The sequence below is a fragment of the Lichenostomus cassidix genome, chromosome Z (genome assembly GCF_008360975.1).
Source record: "Lichenostomus cassidix isolate B80296 chromosome Z, HeHo_3.0, whole genome shotgun sequence".
Taxonomy (NCBI): domain Eukaryota; kingdom Metazoa; phylum Chordata; class Aves; order Passeriformes; family Meliphagidae; genus Lichenostomus; species Lichenostomus cassidix.
In genome coordinates this window covers 17,693,692-17,721,135 of record NC_139511.1, presented here as the reverse complement: position 1 = coordinate 17,721,135, position 27,444 = coordinate 17,693,692, and the positions used below count along the sequence as shown (strand labels likewise).

Sequence of the window (27,444 nt, the reverse complement as noted above, 5' to 3'; positions counted from 1 at the left end):
AAGAAAACTTACTTGTATGAGGTCTAAAATACCAAGCTCACTTTCTGAGGAATCCACACAGAAGACAAAATACAAGGTGGCATAGTGTCGGTAAATTAGTTTGTTATCAGATCCACCTATTAACCTAAAGAGGAAATGAAAAAAGGAAAACTTGGTTAGCATCTCAGGATAAGCTGGGCAAATCCTCACAGTTATTTCAATTAATAGGAGGCCTATTGTTAACTGCTGGAGCTCTCCCAAGTTTGCAACTTTTATTTTGTGATATAATTCCAGTGGAAGACTAAGTACCAAGACAGACCAACTTACAATTACCACATAAGCACAGTTACTGTTATCCATACAGATAATAATGACATCTGCATGTGCACATTTTTATTAAAATCAATTCAAACAGCTCATAAAAAAGGGCTATTAAATTTACTTCCATTCCACACTAGCAGACAGGCAATGCACAGGGATTAATCTGCTTTACAGATTAACAGTGTATGCCTACGAATCCTTCCCTGACCTTCTCAGAGAAGCATCAAGAGAGAAAGAAAATTATAATGAACACTGGCATTTGGATTACTGAAAAAGCCTTAAATTGGGTTTATGATCCATTTAATAACCAAGAACATGTAACACTTGTGCCACAAAACGTTTGATATTTTGAGAATGAGGACTGTACTACAAGCAATAGTTTATGATGCAATGTTACAGTCACAGAAGCAATTACATTTGTACAGACTCACTAATCATTATAGCACTGAGAGAGAGGAAGTCTGAAGAGGTATGTTCTCCCATTCTTCTGCTACAGCCTTATAAAAAAAGGCACACAGGAGATCTACATCATATCACTGACAGATCTCTGCTTAGACCTGTAAGAGGCCCACTAATAGAGAAATAAAAATATTTTTAGGCTGAACCTACATGGCCATGGCCATCATAATTTTTTCTTAATTCTGTACCTGAATCACCTATTTGGTGTACCATAACTCATCCCTCCAGCTTCTGTCTTTGTCACGGGGAGAAAATACACAGGGGAGAAAAAAGGAAACTTTTAAGTCACTTTTGCTCAGGCACTTTGCTCTGCCTGAATGCTTGGCAGAGAGCAGGGATGGGGTAAGGAAAGAATCCTTTGTTTCTGAACAGCCAGATACATTTATGTATCAGACAACACTGTCACCAACAAATAGGAAAGTGGAAAGAAATGGCAATTAAAGTTTCCTCTTTTGTGATTTATTTACCCAATTCTTTCAAATACTTCATACTTGGAGTACAAATAGTTCTACACATAAATTTTTAAGGCCTTTGGGTAAACTGCGAAATATAAAGTGATCCCTGTCCTGAAAAAAAAACACTGAAGAAAATATTGAAATGGTAACCCTAGGACTGAGCAGTAGGAGGAAAGCCTGTGTTCTCTATCTCAATTTATCTTTGTTAAGCAGCTGTGATTTTTCAAAAAGCTCCAAATGCCTTCTGTCTTTCACTTAGAGAATTCAAGCCAGAATGTTTCTAACTTGAAATCATCTCCAAGAACTTAATGATAGGATCACCAGTTGAGTAGTTGGAAAAGAACAATTTAAATTTAAAAAACAGTAATAAAGTAAATCAGGAATAATTTTGATCAAGAAAAAAGACATCCTAGCTGACATAGCACAGCTAAGCATTTAACTGACTCTGCACACTCTAGAAAATCTAGGTGTTAGCAGACTAACTTTCAGTAACCAGAAATTCCCATAAATATAATACTTAACAGACTGTGACAATCTATGTCACAGACTGGAGATTATGAGCTTACTCCATTAATCATGACCCATTCTCCTAGAAGATGGCTTTTTAACTGTTTACTCTTGATGGCTAATAAATGCTTCAAAATAAAATACAAGTCCATTTCAGAATTTCTTCAACTAAAGCAAGACAACTGTCAGAAAAAATGAAGATGATTTGAGAGATTTTGTGTCTGTCTTATAGACACAGAACACATAAGTCTGGCTTTCCTCCTACCTTGCGTTCCCTTTATTAATAAAATGTCTTGGTTGAAACTGTACTAGTTAGCACATTTAAAACCTATTTTTTTCTTCCTAGTTTATACAGCAAGCCCAAATCCTGATAAAAAGGCGGAGGAAGGCCATCTGCTCAAATTTTAAGCATTCAAGTCAAAGCAACAGCTCCATAATACTTTGATTTTCTAGAGATTTAGCTCCCTTGGACAGAGCATGGTGCTAAAAAAAACAGGGCTGTGGGCTGTGGATCCCTCTGTGGGGTGTTCACATAAGAGCTGGACTTAATGATCTTTTTGGGTCCCTTCCACTCAGAATATTCTGTAATTCTGTGATTCAATGGGTATGACAAATGCCATTGCCTTTTAAAATGAGACCAAAAATCTTTTACTTTATTATAGCAAAACAACACCTGCTTGTTTCTTCCCCATCTTTGTATCTGAAACAATCGTGGCGCCAGATATGGCACTGTGGCCACTACAGCACTAGGCAAAAATAGTTTTATTACCTAAGACTTTTTGACACACGTATGTATGCTTCAGTTAGTAAAGAACATGCATATTTGGTGCAACATGATACCATTCCTTGTGTATTAGTAAATCTCAAGTGCATGGCATTTGCACTAAATCTGTGAAAAGTTACACTGTAAACAGCAGTAATAATACTTGGAAGGCAGTAAGTATTGCACATTTAATTCAAACTCGATACTTACAGCCCTCCTTCTAGAAAATTACAGACATTTTCATCACGTTTCGATACCAAGTGGAAAGTTTCTCTGATAATTTGTTGCTGCGTGTCTTCACTCTGCGAAAGAAAACACACTTTGCTAAAAAGGATTGACAATGCACAGCACAGATAATAAAACATAAATTGTATCAGCACTCTCAAACTATCTACTTCTGAAGCCGTAAATCTGCCAGTTAACAAGATGTATATTGTTTATGTCATTTCAACACAAAAAGCCACACTTACAAGTTGCAGAAGAATGTATTACTGAGAAATGTGGAAAAATTATTGTTTTTAAGAAACTTCTGTAAAAATTTAATCTACAAGTAGTTTTTTTAAGTAAACTGGAAGTGTTTGCAAGTATTCCGAATATTTTGTACTTCCAATGTAGCCTGAACAGCTACAGGCATGCTTTGAAACTACTTTCATCCATAAACAGAGAGTAAAACAAAATCTCCAAAGCTTGAAGAGTGCAGGGAAGCTAAAAATCCCACAATATGTGACACTCCCAGAAATAGCTTAGAATACAAGAGCACCATGAGCAACAGGTTCTCCTAAGCCATGACCTTAAATTTTACCAGATCAGAAACATCACTTCTGAAACTGAATTCTTCTGACACTTTAGGAACTTAATTTTTAACTTTGAAATTATGGCCACAGGTCTGTATTTCGAAAGATGAAATTATGACATATATATCTTCCTATTCAATTGCCATAAATTATTATTTTTCTACCTAACTGCAAAATATTATTAACTGCATTTTATGCCGTTTCCATTCTCATATATATCAGCCAAAAACGTTACAGCCATTTTATAAGTTTTGATATTATAAAATAAATAAAAACCTCTTTCACATATCTGACCAAATTAATCTTTCTAGAAAGCATGAAATGCTTCCCATTGTAGAAAAAAAAGTTGAGATTTGCCTCCAGTACTGGTTCAACTGACATTAAGGAATGCATAAGCTTCAAAAGGCCCATAAACAAATCTGTGTTAATGAAATCACACATAAAAATACAATAGAGATGATTACACCAGTTTCTTGGTTTCATTTGCTATTCACAGTTTCAAAACCTCAAAGCATTCTGTTTATACAAACATGTGACCCTACTTTATGCACTGAGAATCTGTTCTAAATCCAGTTATGAAATTAGTAGATCAGAATGATTTTACAAGAAAAATCTGGTATCCTCTAGCCATTTGCTCCTCTCCTTCCCCTTCTCCTTCAGTCACATGTAGGAATGTAGGAATGACCTGTATCAGTTACACTACTTTAATTCAAAGCCCGACCATGCAAACTGAAGTGTCACAGTCATCACTTCTGCTCTGAGGTGTACAAGTAAGACAAATCCCTTTCAGTGAAGTATGACTTCTGTAATAGCCAGAACTGCAAGAAGGGGCTGGAAATTCAACTAAGTAATTGCACTACTGGAAAAGAGTAACTTGTTTACATAACCGGAAAAAACACCAGTTGCTTTCTTGTGATTTAATGACCAAGCAGACCTCAGCATATCAGCTTGAAAATACAGCATGTGTAAAACATTACCTTAAAATCTCTTATCCTTGAACTAAATCAAGAGTTTCCACTGCCCTGTCTTTCCATTCAGACTGAGCTCTTGTGCTGCATTTTCAGCGCTGCATTGCTACTTGCCGTCCCCCACGTAAAACAAGGCTGTCTTCTAGTTCATTATATTTTCATGCCAACTGTATTTTTATGGTAGACTGGGACTTTCCAAAAGAGAAGGCTTTTGAGGGCTGTGCCACAGCCGGAGACCCGCAGCACCCCGCCGGAGAGCAGCGCTCAGAGCAGCGCTCCCACAGCAGCCCGGAGCACCGGCCCTGCCGCTCCACGCGACCGCCGCCCTCCCCTTCACCTGCGGGGCTACCGAAAGGCAAAGCTGGGCAGCGCCAGCTTTCTCGGAAGCCTCCACGCTCCCAGTTCCAGCCCCGTCCCTTTCCCCACGGCGCTGCCCCGGGCCCAGGGCAGCCGGCAGGGCCGCGCCCAGCCGAGCCGAGCCGAGCCAGGCCGGGGATGCCGCGTACAGCCCCGGCAGCCACCGCCCGTCCCCCGCCCGCCCGCGGAGCCCCGGCCGGCCCGTACATAGCGCTGGTAGAACTTGGAGAGCCGCGGCTTGCCGTGGTTGTTGAAGATGAGGATGGCTTTGATCATGGTGGGGCGGGGTCGGGGGCCGGACGCGCTGTGCTGTGCCGTGCCGTGCTGTGCCGTGCCGTGCCGTGCCGTGCCGTGCCGTGCTGTGCCGGGCTGTGCTGTGCTGTGCCGGGCTGTGCCCCTCCCGTCCCCTCCGCTCCTCTCTCCCGCTCCCTCTCTCCAGCCCGTCCGCGCTGGGGCGGCGGGGCGCACCACGTGACCGCCGGGGCACGGCCGCTGCCGGCGGGACGGCGCGAGCCGCACGTGACGCGCCCGCCGGATCACGTGACGGGAAGGCGGTGTCTCGCGAGGGACAAAGCGCCTAGCGGGGCGGAGGCCTCCCCGCCGCGCGGCGTCACTTCCGGCTGGCCGCGCAGCAGCGGCATCATGGCGGAGCCCGAGGAGCAGTCGCCGCCCGCCGCGGCGCAGAGCGGCAGCCGGAGCGACGGCGGGGAGGAGGCACCGGAGGGCGGGGCTGCGGCGGGGGCCGCCGAGCCGGGCCCGCCCCCGGCCGGGTCGCCAAGCACCGAGGAGGCCGCGGGCGACGCGAAAAAGAAAAGTAATGGGGCGAGCGGCCTCCGGCGGGGCGGGCGGGCGCAGTGACGGGCGGGCGAGGCGGGCCAATGGGCGGCGCGGGGCGGGCGAGGCGGGCCAATGGCGGTGGGGCGGGCGAGGCGGGCCAATGGGCGGCGCGGGGCGGGCGAGGCGGGCCAATGGGCGGTGCGGGGCGGGCCAATGGGCGGCGCGGGGCGGGCCAATGGGCGGCGCGGGGCGGGCCAATGGGCGGTGCGGGGCGGGCCAATGGGCGGCGCGGGGCGGGCCAATGGGCGGGGCGGGGCGGGCGAGGCGGGCCAATGGCGGTGGGGCGGGCAGGCGGGCCAATGGCGGTGGGGCGGGCGAGGCGGGCCAATGGGCGGTGCGGGCGGGCGAGGCGGGCCAATGGCGGTGGGGCGGGCAGGCGGGCCAATGGGCGGCGCGGGGCGGGCGAGGCGGGCCAATGGCGGTGGGGCGGGCAGGCGGGCCAATGGCGGTGGGGCGGGCGAGGCGGGCCAATGGCGGTGGGGCGGGCGAGGCGGGCCAATGGCGGTGGGGCGGGCGAGGCGGGCCAATGGCGGTGGGGCGGGCGAGGCGGGCCAATGGGCGGGGCGGGCGAGGCGGGCCAATGGGCGGTGCGGGGCGGGCGAGGCGGGCCAATGGGCGGGGCGGGCGAGGCGGGCCAATGGGCGGCGCGGGGCGGGCGAGGCGGGCCAATGGCGGTGGGGCGGGCCCGCTGTGACGCGCGCTGCCCGCAGTCGATGTGCTGCTGAAGGCCGTGGGCGACACTCCCATCATGAAGACCAAGAAGTGGGCGGTGGAGCGGACCCGGACCATCCAGGGCCTCGTGGACTTCATCAAGAAGTTTCTGAAGCTGATGGCCTCCGAGCAGCTGGTACGAACGGGCGCCGGGCGGGAGGTGCGCGCAGAGCCCGCGCTGTCAGACGCTGCAAAGGCGCTGTTGGAATCCAGGCTGCAGCTGCCATTAGGAAACTTGGAGTAGGAGCACCGAGAGAACTACTCCAAGTGGACACCAGGGTGTAATATTGAGGAGAGCTGTAGCAGCGCCACCTGGATGTGCTCTGCCCTGACCTGCTGGCTGTTTGCAGTGTCTGTATTTTTGGTGTCTGATGCTGCCAGGCAGAGCTGTTGCACGCTGGGCAGCGGTGCATCCCAAGGAAACATTCCTAGGCGTACCTGGAGGAACTGGATATAGAGATGGAATATTTGGGAAAAAGTCGAGGGCGTTTGGGATCAGCTTCTGAATCTGAGTGTGCTTCCTTCAGAACTTAAGTCTCAAACAGTTTAGTTACTACTATAGGACTGATTCTGCTTTTAAAATGGGTAACTGGGAGGTGTTTGCCCCTAGGCAGCAGATAGCCAGTAGTATTCATGGGTTCCTTCCTGCAGAAATGACAAGCCAAAGTGACCTCGTGATAGCACTGGAAGAGCTGGAAATACAATTGCTCTGATTTTGTTGTTCTGCAGTGAACTCTTAACATCCATACACTTCAAAGTTTTTGAGATACACAGTTAAAGTTAGGCTCATTAAAGCAGTCAACTAAAATGTAGCTGAAAACATTCTGATCTTGGTTTGGAGGATCTTATGTAAGTGTGCAGGCATAAATGCACTAGCCTTCTCATTCACCTGGAATCCATGAGGGTTTTGCTTTTCTGTGGTTTAATATCTCAAAGAGTGATAGGTAAGATATTAAGTAAGGGCATTCTCAACAGTTTGTTTGAGTGTCTCAGGATTAAATAAAAAAAAATAGAAGCACCTAGCCTTCCAGTGTGGTTTAAGCCTAAGGCTATACTTCAAGAACAAAGCCCCAGGAATTTTGTATATCTTATTTGGAAATAGCACATGATACCACAGTACCCAGTGGTACCTTGCAAGGCAGATCCCAAGGTCCTCTTTGACATTGTGGAGTGGCTCCTATATGTGTAAATGCATTTTGAGCAGGAAGTGACAAGAAGGACTTGAAAAACGAACAAAATGTTTCGAAATTCTGTGACAGCCATTCTAATTGAGCAAATCTGGAATAGTGTGATTGATGTGGATACTTGAAATAAGAGCGAGAGCTAAGCCAGTGAGTTCACTTTGTGCTGCTGTGTGGGAGAGCAATGGCTCAGCTTGCAGGAAAAGGAAGTCAGCATGCACACTTTGGCTTGCTCTGGCTGCAGAACAAGCACCTTGCACCAGACAGGTGACTCCTTGTGGTCATGTTGCACCTCCATGCTGAAGTGAAGACAGTAACTGGTAGTATTCTGTTATATGCTTAAAGATTATAACAGAACTTTGGACAGCAGAATGATTCTTCTGTGTTCCCAGTGAGATCTCTGTGAGATCTCCATCTCTTCTTTCTCGTTTTCTTGCAGTTCATATATGTAAACCAGTCTTTTGCTCCATCTCCAGACCAAGAAGTGGGGACCCTCTATGAGGTAACTTTCATCTTAAATGTCCTTTCCAGATGTATGCAGCAGGATTTGTTAGTATGCCTCTGGCACTTGAAATCTGTTACTGCCTCTAGCAGTAATAGCTTTCATTTAATGTAGTGTAGTTGATATTCACAGACCTGTATGAGTGTGATCCAAAGAGGTGTGACTTCATGCAGTCTCTGGAAGTGCATTCCTTCACACATTCCTTCATGTTGTCCTGCCTCTCACTGTAACAGAGCACTTTCTCATAACAATATTCCATGACACATTTATCTGATGGGAGGGCTTCTGTTTGTTTTGCTTCGTGTGTATGCTACCCCATTAATAATTTTAACAGCTCTTGTTTTTTATTTTTCTTGCAGTGTTTTGGAAGTGATGGCAAGCTTGTACTGCATTATTGCAAAACTCAGGCATGGGGATGAATGACTGGCCACACAGTTGTTCATGTGTTCTCTTCAAAAATGGTGAAAGGACTGACTTAAACTCACTGTAAACACAGAAAAGGGGATTTTTGCGTTGCTGCCTATGAGTATATGGTGCAGGTGAATAGCATAAGCCAAGAGCTGGCTAGGCTATCCGACCACATGGCTTTTTTCTGATGTACATTTGAAGTGCAGAAAAAACACCTGCATCTGCCATCTATAGAATAGAGCCAGTGCTCTTGCTGCTGACTTCCTAATTGCTGTATCTGAAGGGAATCTATTCCAGTTGTCTGGAAGGCTGACTGGACAGCTCTGTCTATATGCTGTACTGAAGATAAGAGAACCTTTTTATTAAAAGTAATGTCTGTTTTACATGTAGCCTGGGGTTCTGTTTACTTCTGGCATGTCATACATCCGTTGTGTGCATCCTGTTCTTTGTGAAGCCTCCATCTTGAATATGCATTCTCTCATGTCATTTCAAGACAACATTTTGATTTTTCTTTTTTCTTGTGATATATAGTAATTTGTATATAGTCCTATTACTCTACCTTTTGTCTTCATCGTGTTGGTAATGTAAGTACCTCATTTATAATGGCACAGCATCATGAGAGGCCTCAAAATACTTCCCTCCTGCACAAATTTTGTAGTGATTTGTTGAAGGCTGAAAACTTCAGCAGTTTTTAAGGTGTTTCTTCTGATGCTATTTAGTGGCTTGTATCTTTAGCTGGATGATGCAACTAGCTGTTGCATCTACAGTTCATAGATAGAAGAAATAGATATGAGGTGCTAGAAACTTACTCCATGTATTCTCTTTTTGACTGCTGTAATTTTTGTGTTTCACCAGCTGTGTGGTCCATTAACAAAGCAGAATGCAATTTATATTCTTTTTTCTAAGTCATAGCAATGAGGATTGGCTTATGGTTTTTTCCATTATGGAGAGGACTTGGTACCTTGACTAGGGTTCTGACCTTTGCTTTTATTTATTGGAGAGTTTGGGTGTGAGGGGTGGGGATTTTTAGTGGGTTTGTTTGAAATGTCTGTTGTACAGTCTTTTATGTTTGTTTAAGCTGAACTAAATTAAATGTTAGTTGTTTGCTTGCAGAATGTTCTTAAGCTGGATGACAGTTTATTCCCTGACGTAACCCAGTTCTTCAGCACGTACAGACAAAGCAGCCAGTTCTAGCTTAAAGCATGTTTGTACAATGGTCTTGAGCTGCTGCTTGGTACATGAATGGCTCTTAGCTAGTCTCTGCAACCTGTGTATCAGATTTTTTCCACCTCAGAGGATTGCTGGAAAAGGAATACTCAGCTTAATTTACTGATTTTGCAGTTTGCGTGCAGCATGCATGTATGCCAGATTTACACAGGCATGTGCCCTCAGTGCTTGCTATACAAATAGCTTGATGTATCTTGGTGCTTTTTAAGTGGAAAACTGGATTCACTGCATTAAACTAACCAGGCAGAATTGGTTGTAAACTTAAAACTCCAAATAACCCATACTTTTGCCTGCTCAGAACCCTGATCTCATGAATCTCCGTATGTTTAAGAGAGCTATTGCAGAGGGAAGCCTTTTGTTTCTATCTTGTTGAGGAAATTGCTTTCTCAGTTAGTTACTGTGAGGCCAGCATAACCTCGACAGCCACTAGAGGGTACACAAGGACAAAGGTATTTGCATAGTTATCTAGGACTTTTTTTTCCAATCTTTTTTGTAGTATGTCCACTTGCTGGCCTTACAAATATAAGTAGTTTGTTCTCCTGTGTGACCGTATGTTTATCTAAGATAAGCTACTAGTCTGGTTCTCTTTAAAGAATGTTCTATTGGTGCCTTTCACCTCACTTGATCTTAACAAATGAAATTACTGATAAACTGCAAATGTGCTCTGCAGAAGTGAAGCAAGAAGGTTGATGTGTGTGTGTATTTGGAGGGGCTTGTGTTTTGGCTTTAAAAATATAAAAATACATTAAGATCTTGAAATGAAGAACTGTAGGTCATTGTATCATGCCAACCAATTACAGAAGGTTGTAATTTATGCTGAATCTATAGATAATTTTTATCCTCTGAAGTTGAATGAAAAATCATTTGCCTCAGTTCCTCAAATGTGATAATCCAATAATGTGAAACCCACAGTAATGGTTTGGATTTCTTTCTTTACCACATGCATTTTTGGACCTGGACAAATTACTCATGAGGATTTGAATTATTAATTTAAGATTCAGCTTGCTCTGTGAAGGATACTTACTTATTACTGTTTGCTCCAGCATTCTTCTGCTCTTAATTTTTCTCCAATCCCAAGTAATTTTTTTCTTGGCCCCTAGTTTACCAGTGTACAGTTACCTGATCCAGCCCTTGCTTTCTGTTTCCTCAGTGCTCTTAAGTGGCTGCCTTTATTCTATTACTCTTAATGACTGCAAGTTCCAGTTCTGCTAATTCCCCCATATAACTGCTGTACTTCTTTACAGAGAGACTCCTCCTTTTTGCCACATTTCCTTGTAGTTTTGTACCCTCTTGCATTGGGGAGGTAGTGAATGCTTATCTCTGGTTGCTTTTTGATGACCATGGAATCTTTCTGCAGTTCAGGTGTGACTTTAAGTGGTAGAAAGTTTTCCTTGTTCATATTCTTAAATAACAAACTAGACTGCAAACATGTCAAGTAGGTAATGTGTCAAGTAAACAAAGAGGTGATTCCTGGTAAATTGCTTGTGGAATTTACAAAAGACACATTAAATCTCATATTTTAAAAAGTGACAGTTGTAGCATCTAAAATCATAGACGATCCTAAAATGCTTATCTCTTTAAAAAGAATATTTCCAGTAAATGAGGCATCAGAAGCCCAAGTAGAACATGAGCTCTCTGCATTTGGTGTGCCTTGAGCAAAAGTGGTGACTGTATCGTTTAAGTGACTTCAGTTGCTAGAGTGGGAGAAGAAGGATATGAAAGTAAGGACTGACTCTTGGACAGAACAATGAGAGTTGTACAAGACAAAAAAAAAATTCTAAAGTTACTCAGGGTACTGTGTTCCACCAAGATGCTGCAATACTGAACTGCCAGTATTTGAAATGTAATTTAATTCACTTGTTTCGTGTAACTGAATTAACAGAAAGTGCAAATTGAAAAATTTCAGTAAATAAGCTAATTTTCAAAGACTGAGAAATAAAGATAAGTATTGGAAAGAGAAGTTATTTTACTGTTTTTATGAAAGATTTAGTACTTCACAACATCCTGATACTGAAAAAAAAAGCTATGCAAAATTCAGTTACCCTGTTTCAAGTTAATAATCACCAGATGTAAACACTTTAAACTGAGGCACTGTTTTTATGAATTATAATGGTTTAGAGACTAGCGTTAATGACAGATTTGTAATTTGTTGTTTGAACTAGTCTTAAATGCACATGGAAACCTGAAGGAGCTAAATGAAACTAAAGTTAAGTAGTTACCTCAAGAGTGAAGTGGTAAAATACACAGCCATGCCTCCTATGTACATACTGAGAAAATGTCATCATTACTTTTAAGCCTTGGAAAACTACTGCTAAGATTTTAACAGAAGGTGTGTCTGTGTTAATTATTCCAACAACTTAATATTGAATGTACTGGTACACAGTAAATCCAGTAAATTCAAGGGGGGGGGGTTTGGAAATCCACACATCCATTCTTCAAACTCCTTCTCAACTGCAAAGCAGCTTCTGTTTACCAATTTTTGCTGCTCATGCTCGTTTCACAAATCATATTCTGCCTGTTTGCACAAATTTTTGGCTTACATTGTTCTTGACTACCCTGAAGTTTCAGTTATTCTTCAGGGATGTTGTACAAAGGTTATTCAAGGCATTGTCAAAGTACAACATCTTTGTCTTGGAGGTGAGAAAAAAAAAGAGGGGGCAAAAATGTGTTTAACTCTGGACTTTTTCATGAGGATTATGACTCTTACAAGCTTGTGTAAAATTCACTGTGCATTAAAAAACAAGAGGTTTTAAACCTTGTTTTGTATTGGATCATCAAGAGAAGAAAAACTCGTGACATGAAGACATGTAAAATGTGTTTCTTATTTGCAGAGATCATGCTTCAGCTTTGCAAGTACCGTACTGAATATGCTTCCAGGGCTAAACATCATAATTCCACACTTTGCGCTTGCTTTAATAGCTGTAATGCTATGAGATGTCAGATGCACCTTTTAGAATTAGAGAGACAAAAACTCATGTGGAGATTGTTTAATCCTAAAATAGGTGATTAAGAAGGGTTGAATGAATCACATTTTTTGACTGAGACCAAAATAAGTATGTAAAGACTTAATGTTAGGCCTGTCACACTACATCTATGTCACTAGATTTGGTAGTGCCAGGAAATTTTCTGGGACACTGTAGCTCAGTCATCTGTACAGTTAGTTGTTAGAACAGTTGCTGGCACAGATTTTGGCCTGTGCTCAATTTAGGAGTTGGCAATGTACCATTTCTGGTGGGCACTTTGGATGTGATCAGCCTGTTACAGAGTTTAAAAGGTAAATAACCATGTAATCTGTTCTTTGCAAGCTGGTCCCTGTGCCAGGGATCAGTCCTTGGGATACTTGTTGCTAGGTACACCGTCCCAGTTTCAGGTGAGATTTGATCCCTTGTGTGCGCAATGAGAAGAAGTAAACTTTGGGAAGAAAAACATGGTCCCTCTTCAAACTACAGGACCAATCTAGGAACTTTTTAAAATGGTTTTCCTGCATTCCCTCCATGCAATCATCTCTAAATGGCTCTAAATTGATAGGCTGTAAATGCCTACCAGTAGCCACACTCAGCAACATTTTTTGTTAAGTATGCAGATTATAGATGGTGGTGAAGTACTAGCTATGCATCTTGATTTACTCATACCTTCTATTAAAAGTAGATTATGAACATTACGTATTAAAATTTTAAAAAAAAACCAAACCTGAGTGTAGGAGTCTCAGAGTCCTGGTTCTGTATCTTCCCATGGAATAATTCTGCATGCAAATTATTTATATATGTGTGTATAGCAATTAGCAAGATAGAGTGTTACACAATATAATGTTAAAATATAATTTCGTTGAGGGCCTAACCTTAAAAGGATGTTTGAGTTAACACATTCTGGTTGCAAAAATCAGTATACGTCATTAAAGCAGACAATGATGTCTTTCCCCTAACTATGTTTGGTAACAGAACTAATAACCCTAGCAACTCAAGTTAAGAGCTCTTAATGGAAAACCTCGAAGAAAAAGCTCCAAGCAAAACTACACAGTGATATTGCTAATGCAGAGGCTAGCCAGCACTTTTAACTTTCTCATATAAATATCATAAATTTAAAGAAACCCACAAACTTATTTTGCTATGTCTTTCTCACAGAGAGAAATGTCAATATTTTGTATTTTATTTATAGCAAACACGGTGTACTAATGTCCCACCAAAAGTGGATCAAAGTGATTCTTGCAAGAGTCCTTTCTGTGCTCTGTGGTTTAATGCCTCACAGCTCTTCACTGTGTTGTTAGGTTTGGAGTTTGCTTTTACTGTCAGCAGAGCACATGTCATTTAGTAGTTGATATTTTCAGTGTATGATTTTGTATGTGGTGTCCTCATTTCACTCATGTTTTACTGCATGTTTTAGTCTGAAGATGGTGTTTAAGTGCATGATGTTTGATACAATTTCTTCTCAAGTTTTTTTTGAGAATTGCTGGGCATGCAGCAGTTTCTCCTGTAAGATCTGTTATGTACTGAGTAATCAGTAACCTCACTTTCCAGGTTATATGAGGAACAGCTGCACTGATACATTTCACTCATGACTACATTGAGTCATATAGTCCCAAAATTTGCACTACAACTGCAGATCCAGTTTTTCTCTTTAGAGCCCTCTCTACAAACATAAGGAAACTTAGGTGAACAGAGACTTAATAAAGAGGTGACTTAGTAAAAGGGGTGAAAGTCATTCTCTCTGGAGAAGATGTAAGTACTCATTTTGGGGTTGAAGTGCTATTGCTTGGCCAGGCTAGCAGACCAAAGAGACACAGCATAGTTGATTGCCACAAGAGTGGTCATTCAGACATCTCAGATCCCATCATCAACTAGTTCACAATTTTTATTTGGATTTACAAGATGTATAATAAAGTCCAGTCACAAGCTACACATGCAGCCTTAGTACATGGTGCAAAGTGTCTAATGCTGCAGTTTGTTAATTCCATCAATCTTACTTGAAGATTTTCCTCAATAAAGCATGAGAAAAACCTTGTGAGCTGCACCCCAAGAGGAGACAATGCATCAGCAAGTGCTTGAGCACTTCAGCTGCTAAGTCTCTCATGGAGTTAAATGTTATGTCAAATGATTGCTTGATTTACTGCACCTGTCTTCTGGGTAATAGCATTGGTACATAATTGGTACATTGGTACATAAGCATTGGTACATAAAGTAAAATTTTTGTGGTTAAAGCCCAAACTCCTATTTTCCAAGACAAAGTTTTAATAGGACACTTGAGAAATACCTGTAATAGTTAATTTCTGCAGGGGTAACAATATATGATTTCCAGCAATAAAAGTGCATAAAATCCTGCGCTCTCCTATATAAGAATAACAACTGAGAATGTGTAAACAATTTCCATGCTGTGTGGATTTCAGTGCTCTCTTTTCTTATTTTGAATTTTCAGTGACAGTTAACTGCTCTATGTGCTCAGATCCTTGTGGCATTTCTGTCAATAGGGCATAAGCAAACACACAGGTTGGAGAGACATAAATACTAAGGGTGTTCAGGCAGCCAATTAATTAACTCCTGTAGAAGTTTTGAGGATCAAAAAGTTGAACAATTAAAAATGCAAATGCTTGTGAATAGGCTCAAGTAAAAGGTATAACTACAGAAACTGTAATAAATAACAACAGTTGGAAACTGCACTAAGTAGATCTAGCCTGATCCCTTAGTTGTAACAGAGGGAGGTATGAAATGTCCTTTTACTGGTAGCACTTAACTAATTATCAACATTGTGGCAAAGGAATCAAAGTACTGAGGTGTCAGGGATTAACAGCAGTGGCATAATTCTTTTTTTCCCCTGGATTTAAATACCGGGGGAAATACCACAACGCACAGGTGTACAAAGAAGCAGAGAAATACAACTGCTGGAAATTAATTTATATCAGATCCTGTGAATATCAGGTTAAGCCAAAAAATATTTGAAAACTTACCTCACTCTTCATTTCACAACCCATTATTGTGATCCTTACAGTTTATTCTTGTAGGACATTTTATTCCTTTGGGTAGTGCTTTCAATAGCCGCCAAAACAATGCCAAATATGCCTTTGAAATAAATGACAGGATGTTTCACACTAAATCTAACTCGGTAATGTGCAGCAGTTTTAACGGTGCTGTATGAGACTACTCAGGCACGTACTGATAAAAGGTGCTACTTGCACATACAATATTTTGAAACCACCAACCAATAGCTAAAACAGACCAGAGGCAAATTTCATTAAGAAGTAAGACACTCAGTTGTGACTTTGAACAAGCTACTAAGGGAGGTGATGTGTTTATTCATTACCTGCATTTGTCTAAGGAAGACTGGACATGGCTGCTGAGATCAGTGCCAGAGTTGTGTTTCAGAGATTTGGGATAGTCTTAGGTTCTCTCAGACCTTAAAAAATCTCCTTGAAATAACCGGAGTTTTCTCCCTCACACACATGTGCACATACCAACAATTCTTTTAAATGTACTGATAAGGCAGGGTCTGTTTTCTGTGTGCCAGAAAAAGTTCTGGAGTGATGGCTGAAAATGTACCTATTCAGTACATTCATTAGTATTTCACTCCAGTGTACTAGATCCCAGCCTCACTTAAAAGAGGGAAAATATTACTGACTGCACTGAAGCCAGAAATCCATTCAGCCTCTTGAGCTATACCTACTGTATTAGTGGTGCTTCTTTTTGTCACCCCTGTACTTTCATGTACAGATCAGGGAGAGGGAAAAGAAAGCAGGCATGCTAAAAATCCCTCAGTTAACTGTCTCTAAGGGAAATTGCAAGCTGATGGTAGTGTGAGCCCCTTTAAGCGTCAGAGCTATGGCAGCCACACCACCAACGTTCTTACTTCCAGCTCCACAATCATCAGGCAGACCTAAAGAGCTGAACAACTTTTTCTTTTTTCAAAAGAAAAGAGAGATCTTCTTAAAACACGATTCTATTGTGTGCATTGAATTCTGTTGCCAGAATTCATGACTAATAAACATTCTATTAACAGTGAGAAGTGGAAAGGAAGATGGCTAGAATGGCATCTGCTTGCTCAGCTGCCAGTATATAGGTTTGACAGACTGAGGAGTGCGAGGACGGTCTGTTGTCTTAGCAAGGTCTCTTTTGGCCCATTCGCTGTGTTTCTGGATGTCATTCTGAGTGCTAAAGGTTACAGCAGCCTTAAATGTGACTGCGGAGTGCAGTGGCTTCCAAGAAACAGCACTTTTAAGGGGCAGGCTGTCTGTAGGCAGTCTCCAGCAGCAAGCCGCTGTGTGATTTAAATAGCTTTGTGTCTTGTTTTGCTTGTCAATAGAGTTTTCAGATGTATTTTTGAAACCAACGTGTAAGTAACGGGAGGCGGCGGCAGGCCACGCTCGCTGGCAGAGGGGGAGAGATGCTTTCCGCCCGGCAGCGGTAGCCACTTCGCCTCCTCTTCCCTCCGCCGGGGATAGCGGAGCGCCGGCCGGCCCGAGCTGCCCCGCTCCGCCCGGGCTGCGGAGGGGCAGCGGCGGCGGGCGGTGCGAGGAGTCTCCGCAGCCGCCTCCGGCTGCCCCCGCCCGCCGGGGTCGGTGGCCGCGCTCACGGGGACGGGGACGGGCAGCTGGCGGCGGGCCCGCCCGCCGGGGCGGTGGTAGGCTCCCGCCGTGCCTCCCGGCGCATAAAGGCAGGCGGCGGGGGCCGGCCAGGGGCAGCGGCTGGCGGCGGCAGGGCAGCGACCGGCGGGGATGGAGCAGCTGCTGCAGACGGAGACGCTGAAGGCGGGGAGCCTGGAGGAGCTGGTCCGTATCCTCCATCAGATATTCGCCGAGGACAAAGTCAGCGTGGAGGAGGTCCAGGCGCTGATGGAGTCGTACGAGAGCAACCCCGAGGAGTGGCTGAAGTACGCCAAGTTCGACCAATACAGGTAGAGAACGCCACGGAGCTGGGAGCCCCGGGCCGCGCAGGCGGCGCCGGCGGCGGGGCAGAGCCGCGGACGGGGACTGTGACCAGCGGGGCCGCAGGGCGAACCGCCCCCGCCCCCGCCCGGACCCGGCCGACAGCCCCTCCGGCGGCGCCGAGCGGCCCAAGGGCAGAGGCCGGGGGGCGGGGGTCGCGGGGGGCCGCGGCGGGGCCGGGGGCGGGGAGCGGGCGGGGCGGCCGCGGCCAATGGCGGCACCGGGCACGGGCGGGCCGCGGCCCCGGCACCCTGCACCCTTCACCCGGCATTTGGCACCGGCACAGGCACAGGCACCGGCACCCTGCAGCCGGCACCAGCATTTGGCACCGGCACAGGCACCCGGCACCCTGTCCCGCTGCGCCCGCGGCTCCTGCCGCGATGGCCGAGGCAGGCACAGCGCTGTGCCGGAGCCACCGAAATAAGCGAATAAATACATAAATAAAGCTGGGGAAAGAGCCCGAGAGAAGCACGCCGAGGGCGCGGGTTTGGCGCGGGGAGGGCGCAGAGGGAGCCGCGCACAGTGCTCCGTGCCGTGCGGAGCCGCTGCCTGACTGCTCTGCCGTGCCGGCGGGTCGCAGCGCCTGCCCCTGCTCCGCCGAAATGCGGGTCGAGGCTTTCTGTGCTCACCAGGTGGAAGGAAAATACCTGTTAGGGTTTCAGCTCCCTCTTGCTTTACTAACGACTGATTTGGTTCTGCTACTGTTGGCTTTTCTGTCTTAAATTTCAAGATAAATACATTTTATTCGAGTGCTTTCCTTAAAAAAAATCGAACACCCCAAACCCCAAAACTTTTCCTTTTAACTGTGCTATTATGAAAGCATCATTCTAGCTTGACTTTTTTTTAGCCTCATTTTGACTGTCTTCCATTAAGAACAAATAATGTGATTTGTAACAGATCATAGGAAACTAAGAATCAGAAAAACAACGTGTGTTAACATCAGAAGTATGCATAGCAACCGTTATTTATTTATTTATTTTTGTCCAGCCAGACCTGCACAGGAATAACAGCACTTGAAAAATCCTGTCCAGTGCCAGCATTTATTACTTATGTTCTGACATCACAGGCAATGTATGTCAACCTAATACATGCACAGGTTCTGGATGCAGTGAGAGTCAGTGCATAGCTACACACATTTGCTTTGGAAGTCATTCACTATGAGCATCCTTTCTTGAGTGAAATAGAGTGGTCTTATGGGGATACTAATTTGAAAGCCTTCAACTGACATCAGTGCACTTTCTGTGTGCCCTTGCTTGCATCTTTCAGGTGAGACTGAGGTGTGCCATCGTAGGCATAAATATTTTCTTTACTTGGCAAAAGGCAAATACTCATGAGTACTGCTAAAATTAAATCTGAAGGTCCCACTGAGTTACCTGTACCATAGTATCAGCCCCAGATCATAAGAGTCACACGGTGGGAAGCAATGTATAGAGCAAAATCCAAATCCCTTCTCCATGAACTAAATCCCTTCTCCAGAGAACTTTTCAGGAAAATAAGATGAGCAGCAGCTCAGGGGAGGTTTGTAGGAGAGTAAAAGGAAACAAACTTAAGGTGTTATTTGAAAAAAAAAATTGTGCTAATAAACTTTGTTTAGAAGTAGATGCTGGTAAAACTTCACTCCCAGGTGCTTTATCCACACAAAAATGCTACAATACAAGACATGGAACTTTCAGGAACAGAGTGGGAGGACCACGTGCAGGAACTATGACATCTTCATTCTTTGTTTTTTTGGCTTTGTACAAATGAGTTTTGTGTAAGAGAAGGAAAGCCAAGAATATCAGAAAAGGAACTGCAGAAGAATGTAACTATGTATTTTTCTTGTTTCATTGCAGTCCTCTGTTTCTAATTATAAGCCAGCTGCTGAAGTGACTTCATTCAATAACCATTTTGATTTGATCCTGTCTACCACTCTAGTCTGACTCACAGTTCCCAGACTCCAATCATCTACTTAATTCAAAAGAAACATGATTCTAAAATATTAGATATATCCTTATTTTTCCTTCCCAGAAAAAGAACTCTTACAAAAAAACCCCAAACTTATAAACACAATTGCATTTTTTCTAGGTAAAACTTGGATTTCAATAAAGAAGAAAAAGGATTTTTATATGTCACAACCTTCTTTCATAAATATGTTTGTATAATTTTGTCCTTTACAGACATATTACTACAATATAGGCATATTGGTACAATAAAGAGAAAACACTTTGTATTTCAGGTATACAAGAAATCTTGTGGACAATGGAAATGGAAAGTTCAACTTGATGATCTTGTGCTGGGGTGAAGGCCATGGCAGGTTTGTATACAAAGTCTGATTCTAGCAAACATACAAATCCACCATATCTTTCACAGTCATACCAAACAGGGGGAAAAAAAAATCAGCCCTATGGGAACTATCAGAAGGCATCTGGAAACAAAGCAGTGCAGAGCTCATACTAGTACAGCACTCCTGAATATCTGCTGTAACTTCTTGCATATTTGTACTTCATGGCCATTTTAAAAACAGTTTCTGAAAAATGCTTTGTTTTTCTGCAAAAGCTAAGCTTCCCTTCTGTCAGATTATGTTTTTAGTCCAAGAGGTACAGTGATTGATACGACCCTGCTCAACCTGTCCCATACTACAGACCCATGTAACACACTGCTGCTGTGGCCTCCTGAGTCATGTGCATAGACTGTACACTTGGTTTTGTAGACCTGCACAATGTGAGGGCAGGATCTGTCTCTTGTGGGGGTCTTCCACAAAGTGTAGGGCAAAGCACAAAATGCAATAACTAAATATGCAGGTTTTGACCAAATATTCTCCCATCAAAATAGAAAATCTAAGGTGATGTTGGAACATTTTTTTTTGTTTTTTTGCAATTGAACATTTACAGTATCCTTTTGGGGATGCCATAACATGATACTCAGAGTAATACAGGAACCGAGCTCACCATCTCTGCTCCTTCCAGGCTATTTCCACAAAGCCTGTAATTTATGTCAAACTGAGTTCAAATTGGATGAGCATTTCCTACAGCTAGACTGAGACCACAAGTTGTTTTTGCTTCCTACCTGAAGAGGATCAGATTTTCTCATGGTTTGTTGGAAGGACCGTAACAATGTGCCATTTGTGAAGTGTTCTGTGCCTGAAGCAAGTCCTGCTGTCTTGGCATTTCAGTTCGTACAAATCCTAACATTTGTTTAGTAAAAAGAGTAGCATACAAGCACCAAGCTTTTGATTGAAACTCATTAGCGCTCTACTTCTAGGAGGGTCAAATTCCCTCTTCTCCCTTGCCCCAGCTGAGTGGAGAGCTCTCCCTTTGTCCTCATCCTGTTGACTTCTGTAATAGTTAGTCCTGTATTCAAAATAAATTAAACCAATACTAAACTACATCGCTAACCCATACATAGTCTCTAAACGGAGCAATTAAAACATGCTTCAGAGCAAGAAGACAGATCAAGAAAGCAAACAAATCATACCAGATTCTGCTGGGTTTTAATGCCTTGCCAGTGAAATTAACATCTTCATGTTGCCGGTTGTACTTAGTATTACTGGAGTGAGAAGTATGGCATTTTTTTCTTAAACAATGTTTGATCATCCCAGCAGTAAAGGGGCTATAGAAATTAAGCAGAATCACCCCATTTCTTCATGTTTTGGGAGTGAGCATGGTGGATTTGCAAAGTTTATACCAGCCTCAGCCTTGGATCATGGTGGAAGCATTGTTTTGTTTCTTGGCCCAGAAGAGTTTTTGTGTCCTGAAGAAATTTTCAGCCCTACTCCTTTTTCCAGATTTTATTTGTATTTCTCCATGTCAAAGTCATAGGTTGACCAATATCTGACTCTTCTCCAAATCCTGCTATATGTGAGCTTATCTCAATATATTTCTATAGTAGAAGTTTTAAGTAGACATCCCTTAACTCATGTCCCCTGTGCAATGGAATTTAATTCTAGGGCTTTGTCCCCATGCCTTATGCTACATCATCGGTTTTGTGCTCATATTAAGTATGTGTATCACACTGAGTTTGGTTATTCTTTTCACATATATAGCAGTATCCATGATCACACTGACTCCCACTGCTTTATGAAGATCCTCCAGGGAAATCTAAAGGAGACTCTGTTTGAATGGCCTGGAAAAAAAGGGAATGGTGAAATGACAAAGAAATCGGAACGAGTTTTGAGAGAAAATCAATGTGCCTACATTAATGGTAAGCTATTAAGCTTGTTTTGACAACTATATGTCCATGAGTCTTATTCCCAACAGAAGAGATCATCTGCTTTCTAGTCTCATATCTTTAACAGTATAATACCAATGGCTTTATGCACAGTTTATGAATGTAGCTCTTAGATTCTGCTTAAACTTGTACTTACTAGAGTCAGTTAAACAAAAAATCACAAGAAATATGTCCTTTTAACTCAGTCTTAAGACATTGTAGCAACTGTTTTATAACTTAATATACTGGATATCTCCCCCAGCCCAAGCAGCCTTTAGCACTGTGTCCCTGATGACTATCTGGAATTGCTTGTAAATTTCAACAGCATTTTCTAAGAAATAAAAGAAGCAAAGTTTAGATAGGTTAATCAACTTGTTGGGTTTTGGGGTTTTGTTTCCCAAAGAAATAATCCTTTTGCTCTGCCGTGGAAAATCTATGTTGAAAATGTCAAAAAGCTGTATATTAAAGAAATTGACCAGCCAGGAGTAGAGACCTGTAACAGTGCTACCTCTTGTCCAAATTAACAAAGGACTGTAGTGCTGAAGTGCAGCATGAGCAGAATTGAAATTCCCAATCTAAAAAAAAATCTTGACCACACAATGTTGAGAATTACTTAGACTCCATCAGTAAACCTCCTTAAGTACCTAAATCCATGCCATCAGCACATGTATCTGTAACTATTTCCACCTTGTGCTTTGCTGGAGGCCATCCTGGAGTTGCCATCTGGTTGTAATGTGTGCTGGTGCTCTGAAAGACACTGTGCATCGTACTGAACCACCCTGAGTTCAACAGAACAAAGGTGAAGAGCAGCAGAGAAGGGGTTCATCTGCTTTTTATGTCATGGGTTAGACACTGGAGAGCACACCTTGTGGAGCTGACCTTGGGAGCCTCCCAGCTAGAGGGACCCTCATGTTGGGTTATGGTTTTATCCAGGGTGTGGGCACAGGGGAGAAAGGCTAGTGTTCTGCAACCCTCTGCTGAAGGTATGCCATGCTAAATGAAAACACAAAATTGACAGCACAGGAAATGCAGGAAGGGGCTTGACACATCTGATGATGCCCCTATGCCAGGGATGTGGGTTCTCAAACTCAGTCAGGTTTTCCTACATATGCAGTTCTTTCCAATGCAAACAATTATATACTGTGTGCATCTCATCCAAAGCTTCCTTGGTTGTTTTAAATTAATTTGGTATCCAGTTCTCTGAGGCTGTTTGGATCTCTGCCATGTTTCATAACAGCTGTTTTGGTTTAAAAGTAGCACATTAAACAAGCAGAAGGAAAACACTGACAGTGTGTTGATTGCCATACGTGCATCAGTAGCAAGTGCCTTCACAATTCTACTGCATGCTTCTTGGGTGCTCTTGTACATAAGGGTTAGAACCACTAAACTGTGTTTATTTGAGTTCCCCATTAGATGAGCACAGATTTAGGGCTTTCCCCCTCAGCTGCTACATCCTCTGTTTAGACAAAGTATGTTAATAACACTTAGGGCTTACAGTCAGAGTTAAGAGTGTATTCATAACTTTCAGGGTACCATCCCTGTGTTGCGCAATACAGGTCCAGGTATTATATAACAAATTCAAGTACAAAGGCCTGAGTTGTTTTTACAGCAGGGTCATAAACTTAAATTCAAAGTCTCTCTTAAGTAACTCAAAACCTTCATTTTAGTGTAGAATGGACATGGTTTGTTTCACGGATGTGATCCTTCATGCCTTACATTCTTATGTAATAGCTTGATTTCTGCTCCACCAGTGCAGACTGACCACACAACATACAGTGCTTTGTTTTATTGTGTCTCCACTTATGCTTACTATTCAGTCATGATTGGAAGTATGCCAGTCACTATTAATTAATCACCTTATTGGAAAGAGCAAACAAATGAAAAACACGTTCTCCGAACCAATAAACTGGAAGGATTAATTAGGAAACAGATGCCTGTAGCAGAAGAGAACCATATCTCTGCCCATAAGTTCATGCCCCAAATGCATGCAGCTGACTTTTAATGTGACTGATATCCTTGTTGCTTGTGAAGAATTAGCAGCAGAAAGGCTTTTACCACCTTCCTGCTTCTGGAGCATGTACAGCAACAGCTCCCTGTGGAAAGTAAATGAACTTGAAGTCCTTTGGGAATGAGAAAATTACTTACAGTATGGTGTTCCTTAATTTTCTTGGGATTTCTGTTAGCCTTTATCCTGTGGCAGATAATCTAGAAATTACATGAATTGTGGAAGGTGATAACACATTTTAAATTACCAGTGTATTTAGGAATCTGTGCTAGAAAACAGCAGTCAATTCCCTGTTACTTGTTGCCCACAAAAATGGGGGCATGCCTAATTGCCTGTGAGTTACAGTTTTAAAAGCATTTCTCCAGGCAATTGAGATCTCATAGGATCTTCCTGCTAACACACCTTCTCATTTTGTGCCTTTGCTGGCGTAGACTCCATTGGCCTGCACCGTGTGGAGAACATCAGCCACACAGAGACTGCCGTCAGTCTGCATTTGTACAGCCCACCCTTCAACACCTGTAACACCTTTGATCAGAGGACTGGACACAAGCACAAAGTCACAATGACCTTCTACAGCCAGTTTGGAGAAAGGACTGTCTGCGTAAGTACGAGATGAGACGCTGCTCGCCTGGTGCAGGCTCTGAGCCCTGGGGCAAGGGGCTGCCCCTCTGCCTGCAGTGCCACTGCCTGGGACAGGCAGCAGGGTCAGCAGCTCTGCCCTTCCCGGGCATCCCCATCCAGGGTCAGATAAAATCTGTTCCCAAGTACTGTTTGGTCAGACAGGTTGCCCTTCCCTGGTGTGCAGTTTCCCGTTTTGTAGCCTAACTCTCCTTTGTCACATCAGGAGATCAGTTTTGAGCAGAGGAGGATTAATGAGATGTCTGCTACTAGTTAAGCATCTTCAGGTAGCAAATGATGGTAAATGCAACCTAGTCAATGGAAAGTGTGAAGTAGCTATATTGTTTTGGCCAGCTTTAGTCTGATGTAACATTTCCTGCCTAAACTGTCCACACTTCAAAAGGTTTTAAACCTTGTAGCTTATTATAAAGTAAAAACTTCTTTAATCAATTTAATTCTTTAAAATCACAATTTTCACACAGTAAGGCTTGCCCTGAGAGTGAGAGTAGGCCAGTTGTTGTCTGCATTCTTGAGAAATGGCAGGAGATATTATTTGGATAGGAAAAAAATCCTAAGATCATTTTTGGGGCAACCAAGCTAGGACATCTGGGAGAGGTTGGAGAGTTAATAAGGTTTCAACCTATTAACTACTTACAAAAATAACTACTTACATGTGGAGAAAAACTGCTTCTTGTTGCTCAGCCACAGAGCTTCAAATACTGTTTAGTTTTGTTCAATACTTCCATTTTCCATTGAAGCCAGAAATTCAGTGCTCAGGAGCTTCCTAGAGTAAGTCCTTAGAAAGATTGATTTAAAGTTTTATATAGTTGACAAGTACCATGTAAATTATTTCTTTGAAGCCTGTCACTTTACCAAACAGCTGAAACACAATTTTTGACTTTGCCTAGTAAGAAAGTAAATTTGAATTTATAGTTTAGATTTTAAAGGATAATTCAAGGGAAAAATGTTGAACAAAATTCATGCAAGGATTAAGTGCTCTGTTTGCTTTCTTTTTGTTTTAAGTCTTTATTGAACATGAAGTACATAAGATAGTAAGTGAGACTAGATATTTTGACTTGGAATGTTTCCCTACTCTGATCTGTAACCACCTGGCAGTGTTTTCACCATTTGTGGGAAAGTGGATCTGGCTTACAGGAAAGAGCTAAATTTTAATCACTGGGTCTCTTTCATGAATTCCTGTAAATGGAATTCCATTAAGGAAAAAAGTGGTACCAAGTCTGGACCATCTAGCTGCCTAAAATGACTTCATGCGACAAAAACTTTCTGGTCTCTGTGACTTGGTTTCTGGAGAACTGACTGCAAAAGCAAACTTTCTTCTGCTAACCAGATCACAAAAGAACATAGGGAGGCAGAGAGTTATAAATTATAAATAACAAGAGAGTAATGTAAAGTGTACTTCTGTCTCTTATGAGTGAGAAAATCTGCCTAACTAAAGCACATTCAGCACTACCTTTTTGTCTTAATTACTTTACAGGTAAAACATAGAGGTAAATCCCTCGTGACTTCTGGCCTTGATTAACTAACTCTCCAAGAAATACTTAATAAGTTGTATAGGCTTAATAATAAAAATAGTGCGTGTGTCAAAGGACTTGCCCAGGGGAATTCAGGTAAAAACCATGAGAATACTGATAGGAAAGTTCACTGAGGGAAAACTGACTTCTTCTTGGGTGTCACAGCACACCAGTTCCTTCTGCCAGAAATTTTGCAATGGACAGGGTGACTTTGTCAGGCACATAGTGCCTTCTGCAAAACTCTGGCAAGGAGCACTGAAAGCATATACTCCAAGTATTTTAAGGTGCTGAGCTACTCTGAGAACAAAGGTCCATGATGAGACCATGAAATAGGCAGTGACAGTCTCTTTCCTTAAAGCAACAACCTGTCTTCTTTCCTTGTAGGCCACAGGAGCGCCGCAGGAGAACAACTGAGCAGCACCAGCACGCGTTTGCGTAAGACCTGCTGAATGTTTAACCGGGGATAGAAGACTTGCATGGCTGAGGCTGACAGCCAGATCTATTTCAATGCCTTGACCATTGCAGCACACTAGGGCAGCCTCCAGACCGCACGCAGTTTCCTCGAGCAAATGCCACTTATGGGACACTGAGCTAACTAGTGCCATAACCTGCTGCAGAGGTTAGATGCCTTTTCTTAGGCTCCCGTTAGAATTAAGTAGTTTGTTTTCTAATTCTTGCGCCTTTTAAACTCCACTTGGGATATCACACTGAGAATATCAGAAATAGGGTTTTCAAACATCATCTGACATTTCTCAATAGACCTATGGGTATGTATGCTCTCAATGTAATTAGTAACTATATACACTTCTAAGCTTCCAGTCACTTGTACCTGTGGGTAGTACAGTAGATACAACTAATAGCAGTGCTTTTTTTTTTTTTTTAATCTTTTAGGTTTTAATGCTTTAGCCATCTTGATAGTTTTGTGCATTTTTTACTTTTTTCTTTTTTTTTGTTGATTTTTTTTTTACAATTTAATTTGTCAGATCTTGTTTTAAATAGAAGCAGAGAAATGCTTCGTGCACAATGATTTTCAAAACTGATTGCACAGAGATTTGGCTTTTAAGAACACTAATCATACTTAATTGAGCTAATGTCCAGTTTCCAAAGTATTCTGTGTAGCTAATGAAGAAGAAAACTGAAATAAAACTGGATTTGTGCACAGATTTCAAAGTTTTCAGCATTTTTGTCTTGGTAACTAAAATACTCATTGCACTTTACCAAAATCCACATTCCTCATGAACATCTAAATCTTTTCCAAGTAATCCACTCTTAGAAAATACTTTTAAAAGCTGGAAGTATTTCAAATATGCAAAGAATCCTGACTCAAATTAAGTTAGGGGGGAGTTCTGCCACTGAGTGCACTGATGTTTAGTTTTATCCTCCAGATTTAGTTACAGGGAAAAGAACCTTCTTGAAAACAATTAACTGTAATTAAACATATAAAAATCAGCAGAGCTGCCTGCACAGAGGCTATCCCATTCATTTAGTGCAGTTAATAACATATTCTCAAGCAGAGAATGTGTAGCAATTCTCCTAGTCTCATAGCTGACTGCTGCTTACCCAGACAGCAGTTTAAATTTTAGCAGTATAGGTTTTAGATGAGTCACATATTTCCCTCTGTATTGACAAGCCCAGAAAATATTTAGTTTATGAGACCCCATTTCCAGGGAGGCTGTATAACATTTTCAGAACATGTTTGAGCAGTGTAGCCATTTTTGAATGAGCC

General features: G+C 42.7%; 3 protein-coding genes across 4 annotated transcripts in view; 2 read left to right on the top strand and 1 right to left on the bottom strand.

Annotated features, from left to right (window-relative positions):
• The window catches only part of AP3S1 (adaptor related protein complex 3 subunit sigma 1), a 29,232-nt gene extending 24,152 nt beyond the window's left edge, over positions 1–5,080 (bottom strand). Inside the window, exons 1-3 of one of the 2 annotated variants that reach the window (XM_085043674.1) lie at positions 4,811–5,080; positions 2,695–2,786; positions 13–124 (exon numbers count right to left, since the gene is read on the bottom strand). In XM_085043674.1, the coding sequence (XP_084899800.1) occupies positions 13–124; positions 2,695–2,786; positions 4,811–4,879 (273 nt within the window). In that variant the 5' untranslated portion in view covers positions 4,880–5,080. The remainder of the gene's footprint in view (positions 1–12; positions 125–2,694; positions 2,787–4,810) is intronic. The other variant, XM_085043675.1, reaches the window with a different exon arrangement.
• Positions 5,081–5,205: 125 nt separating this feature from the next.
• On the top strand, positions 5,206–8,631 carry ATG12 (autophagy related 12). Its single transcript, XM_085043673.1, has 4 exons — positions 5,206–5,417; positions 6,151–6,287; positions 7,772–7,834; positions 8,194–8,631. The coding sequence occupies exons 1-4, from the start codon at positions 5,246–5,248 to the stop codon at positions 8,251–8,253; spliced, it is 432 nt and encodes a 143-aa protein (XP_084899799.1). The 5' UTR covers positions 5,206–5,245; the 3' UTR covers positions 8,254–8,631.
• Positions 8,632–17,110: 8,479 nt separating this feature from the next.
• On the top strand, positions 17,111–26,881 carry CDO1 (cysteine dioxygenase type 1). The gene is made up of 5 exons (XM_085043847.1): positions 17,111–17,347; positions 19,594–19,671; positions 21,400–21,557; positions 24,000–24,169; positions 26,103–26,881. Exons 1-5 carry the CDS (start codon positions 17,169–17,171, stop codon positions 26,130–26,132), a joined length of 615 nt encoding a protein of 204 aa, XP_084899973.1. The 5' UTR covers positions 17,111–17,168; the 3' UTR covers positions 26,133–26,881.
• Positions 26,882–27,444: the final 563 nt, after the last annotated feature.

Excerpts from the sequence above, each read along its gene's own strand:
- ATG12 (XM_085043673.1), top strand. The coding sequence starts at position 5,246 with ATGGCGGAGCCCGAGGAGCAGTCGCCGCCCGCCGCGGCGCAGAGCGGC. Across the intron at positions 5,418-6,150 it reads GGGCGACGCGAAAAAGAAAA|TCGATGTGCTGCTGAAGGCC; the intron begins GTAATGGGGCGA and ends CGCTGCCCGCAG. Across the intron at positions 7,835-8,193 it reads AAGTGGGGACCCTCTATGAG|TGTTTTGGAAGTGATGGCAA; the intron begins GTAACTTTCATC and ends TTTTTCTTGCAG.
- CDO1 (XM_085043847.1), top strand. The coding sequence starts at position 17,169 with ATGGAGCAGCTGCTGCAGACGGAGACGCTGAAGGCGGGGAGCCTGGAG. Across the intron at positions 17,348-19,593 it reads GCCAAGTTCGACCAATACAG|GTATACAAGAAATCTTGTGG; the intron begins GTAGAGAACGCC and ends TTTGTATTTCAG. Across the intron at positions 19,672-21,399 it reads TGGGGTGAAGGCCATGGCAG|CAGTATCCATGATCACACTG; the intron begins GTTTGTATACAA and ends TCACATATATAG.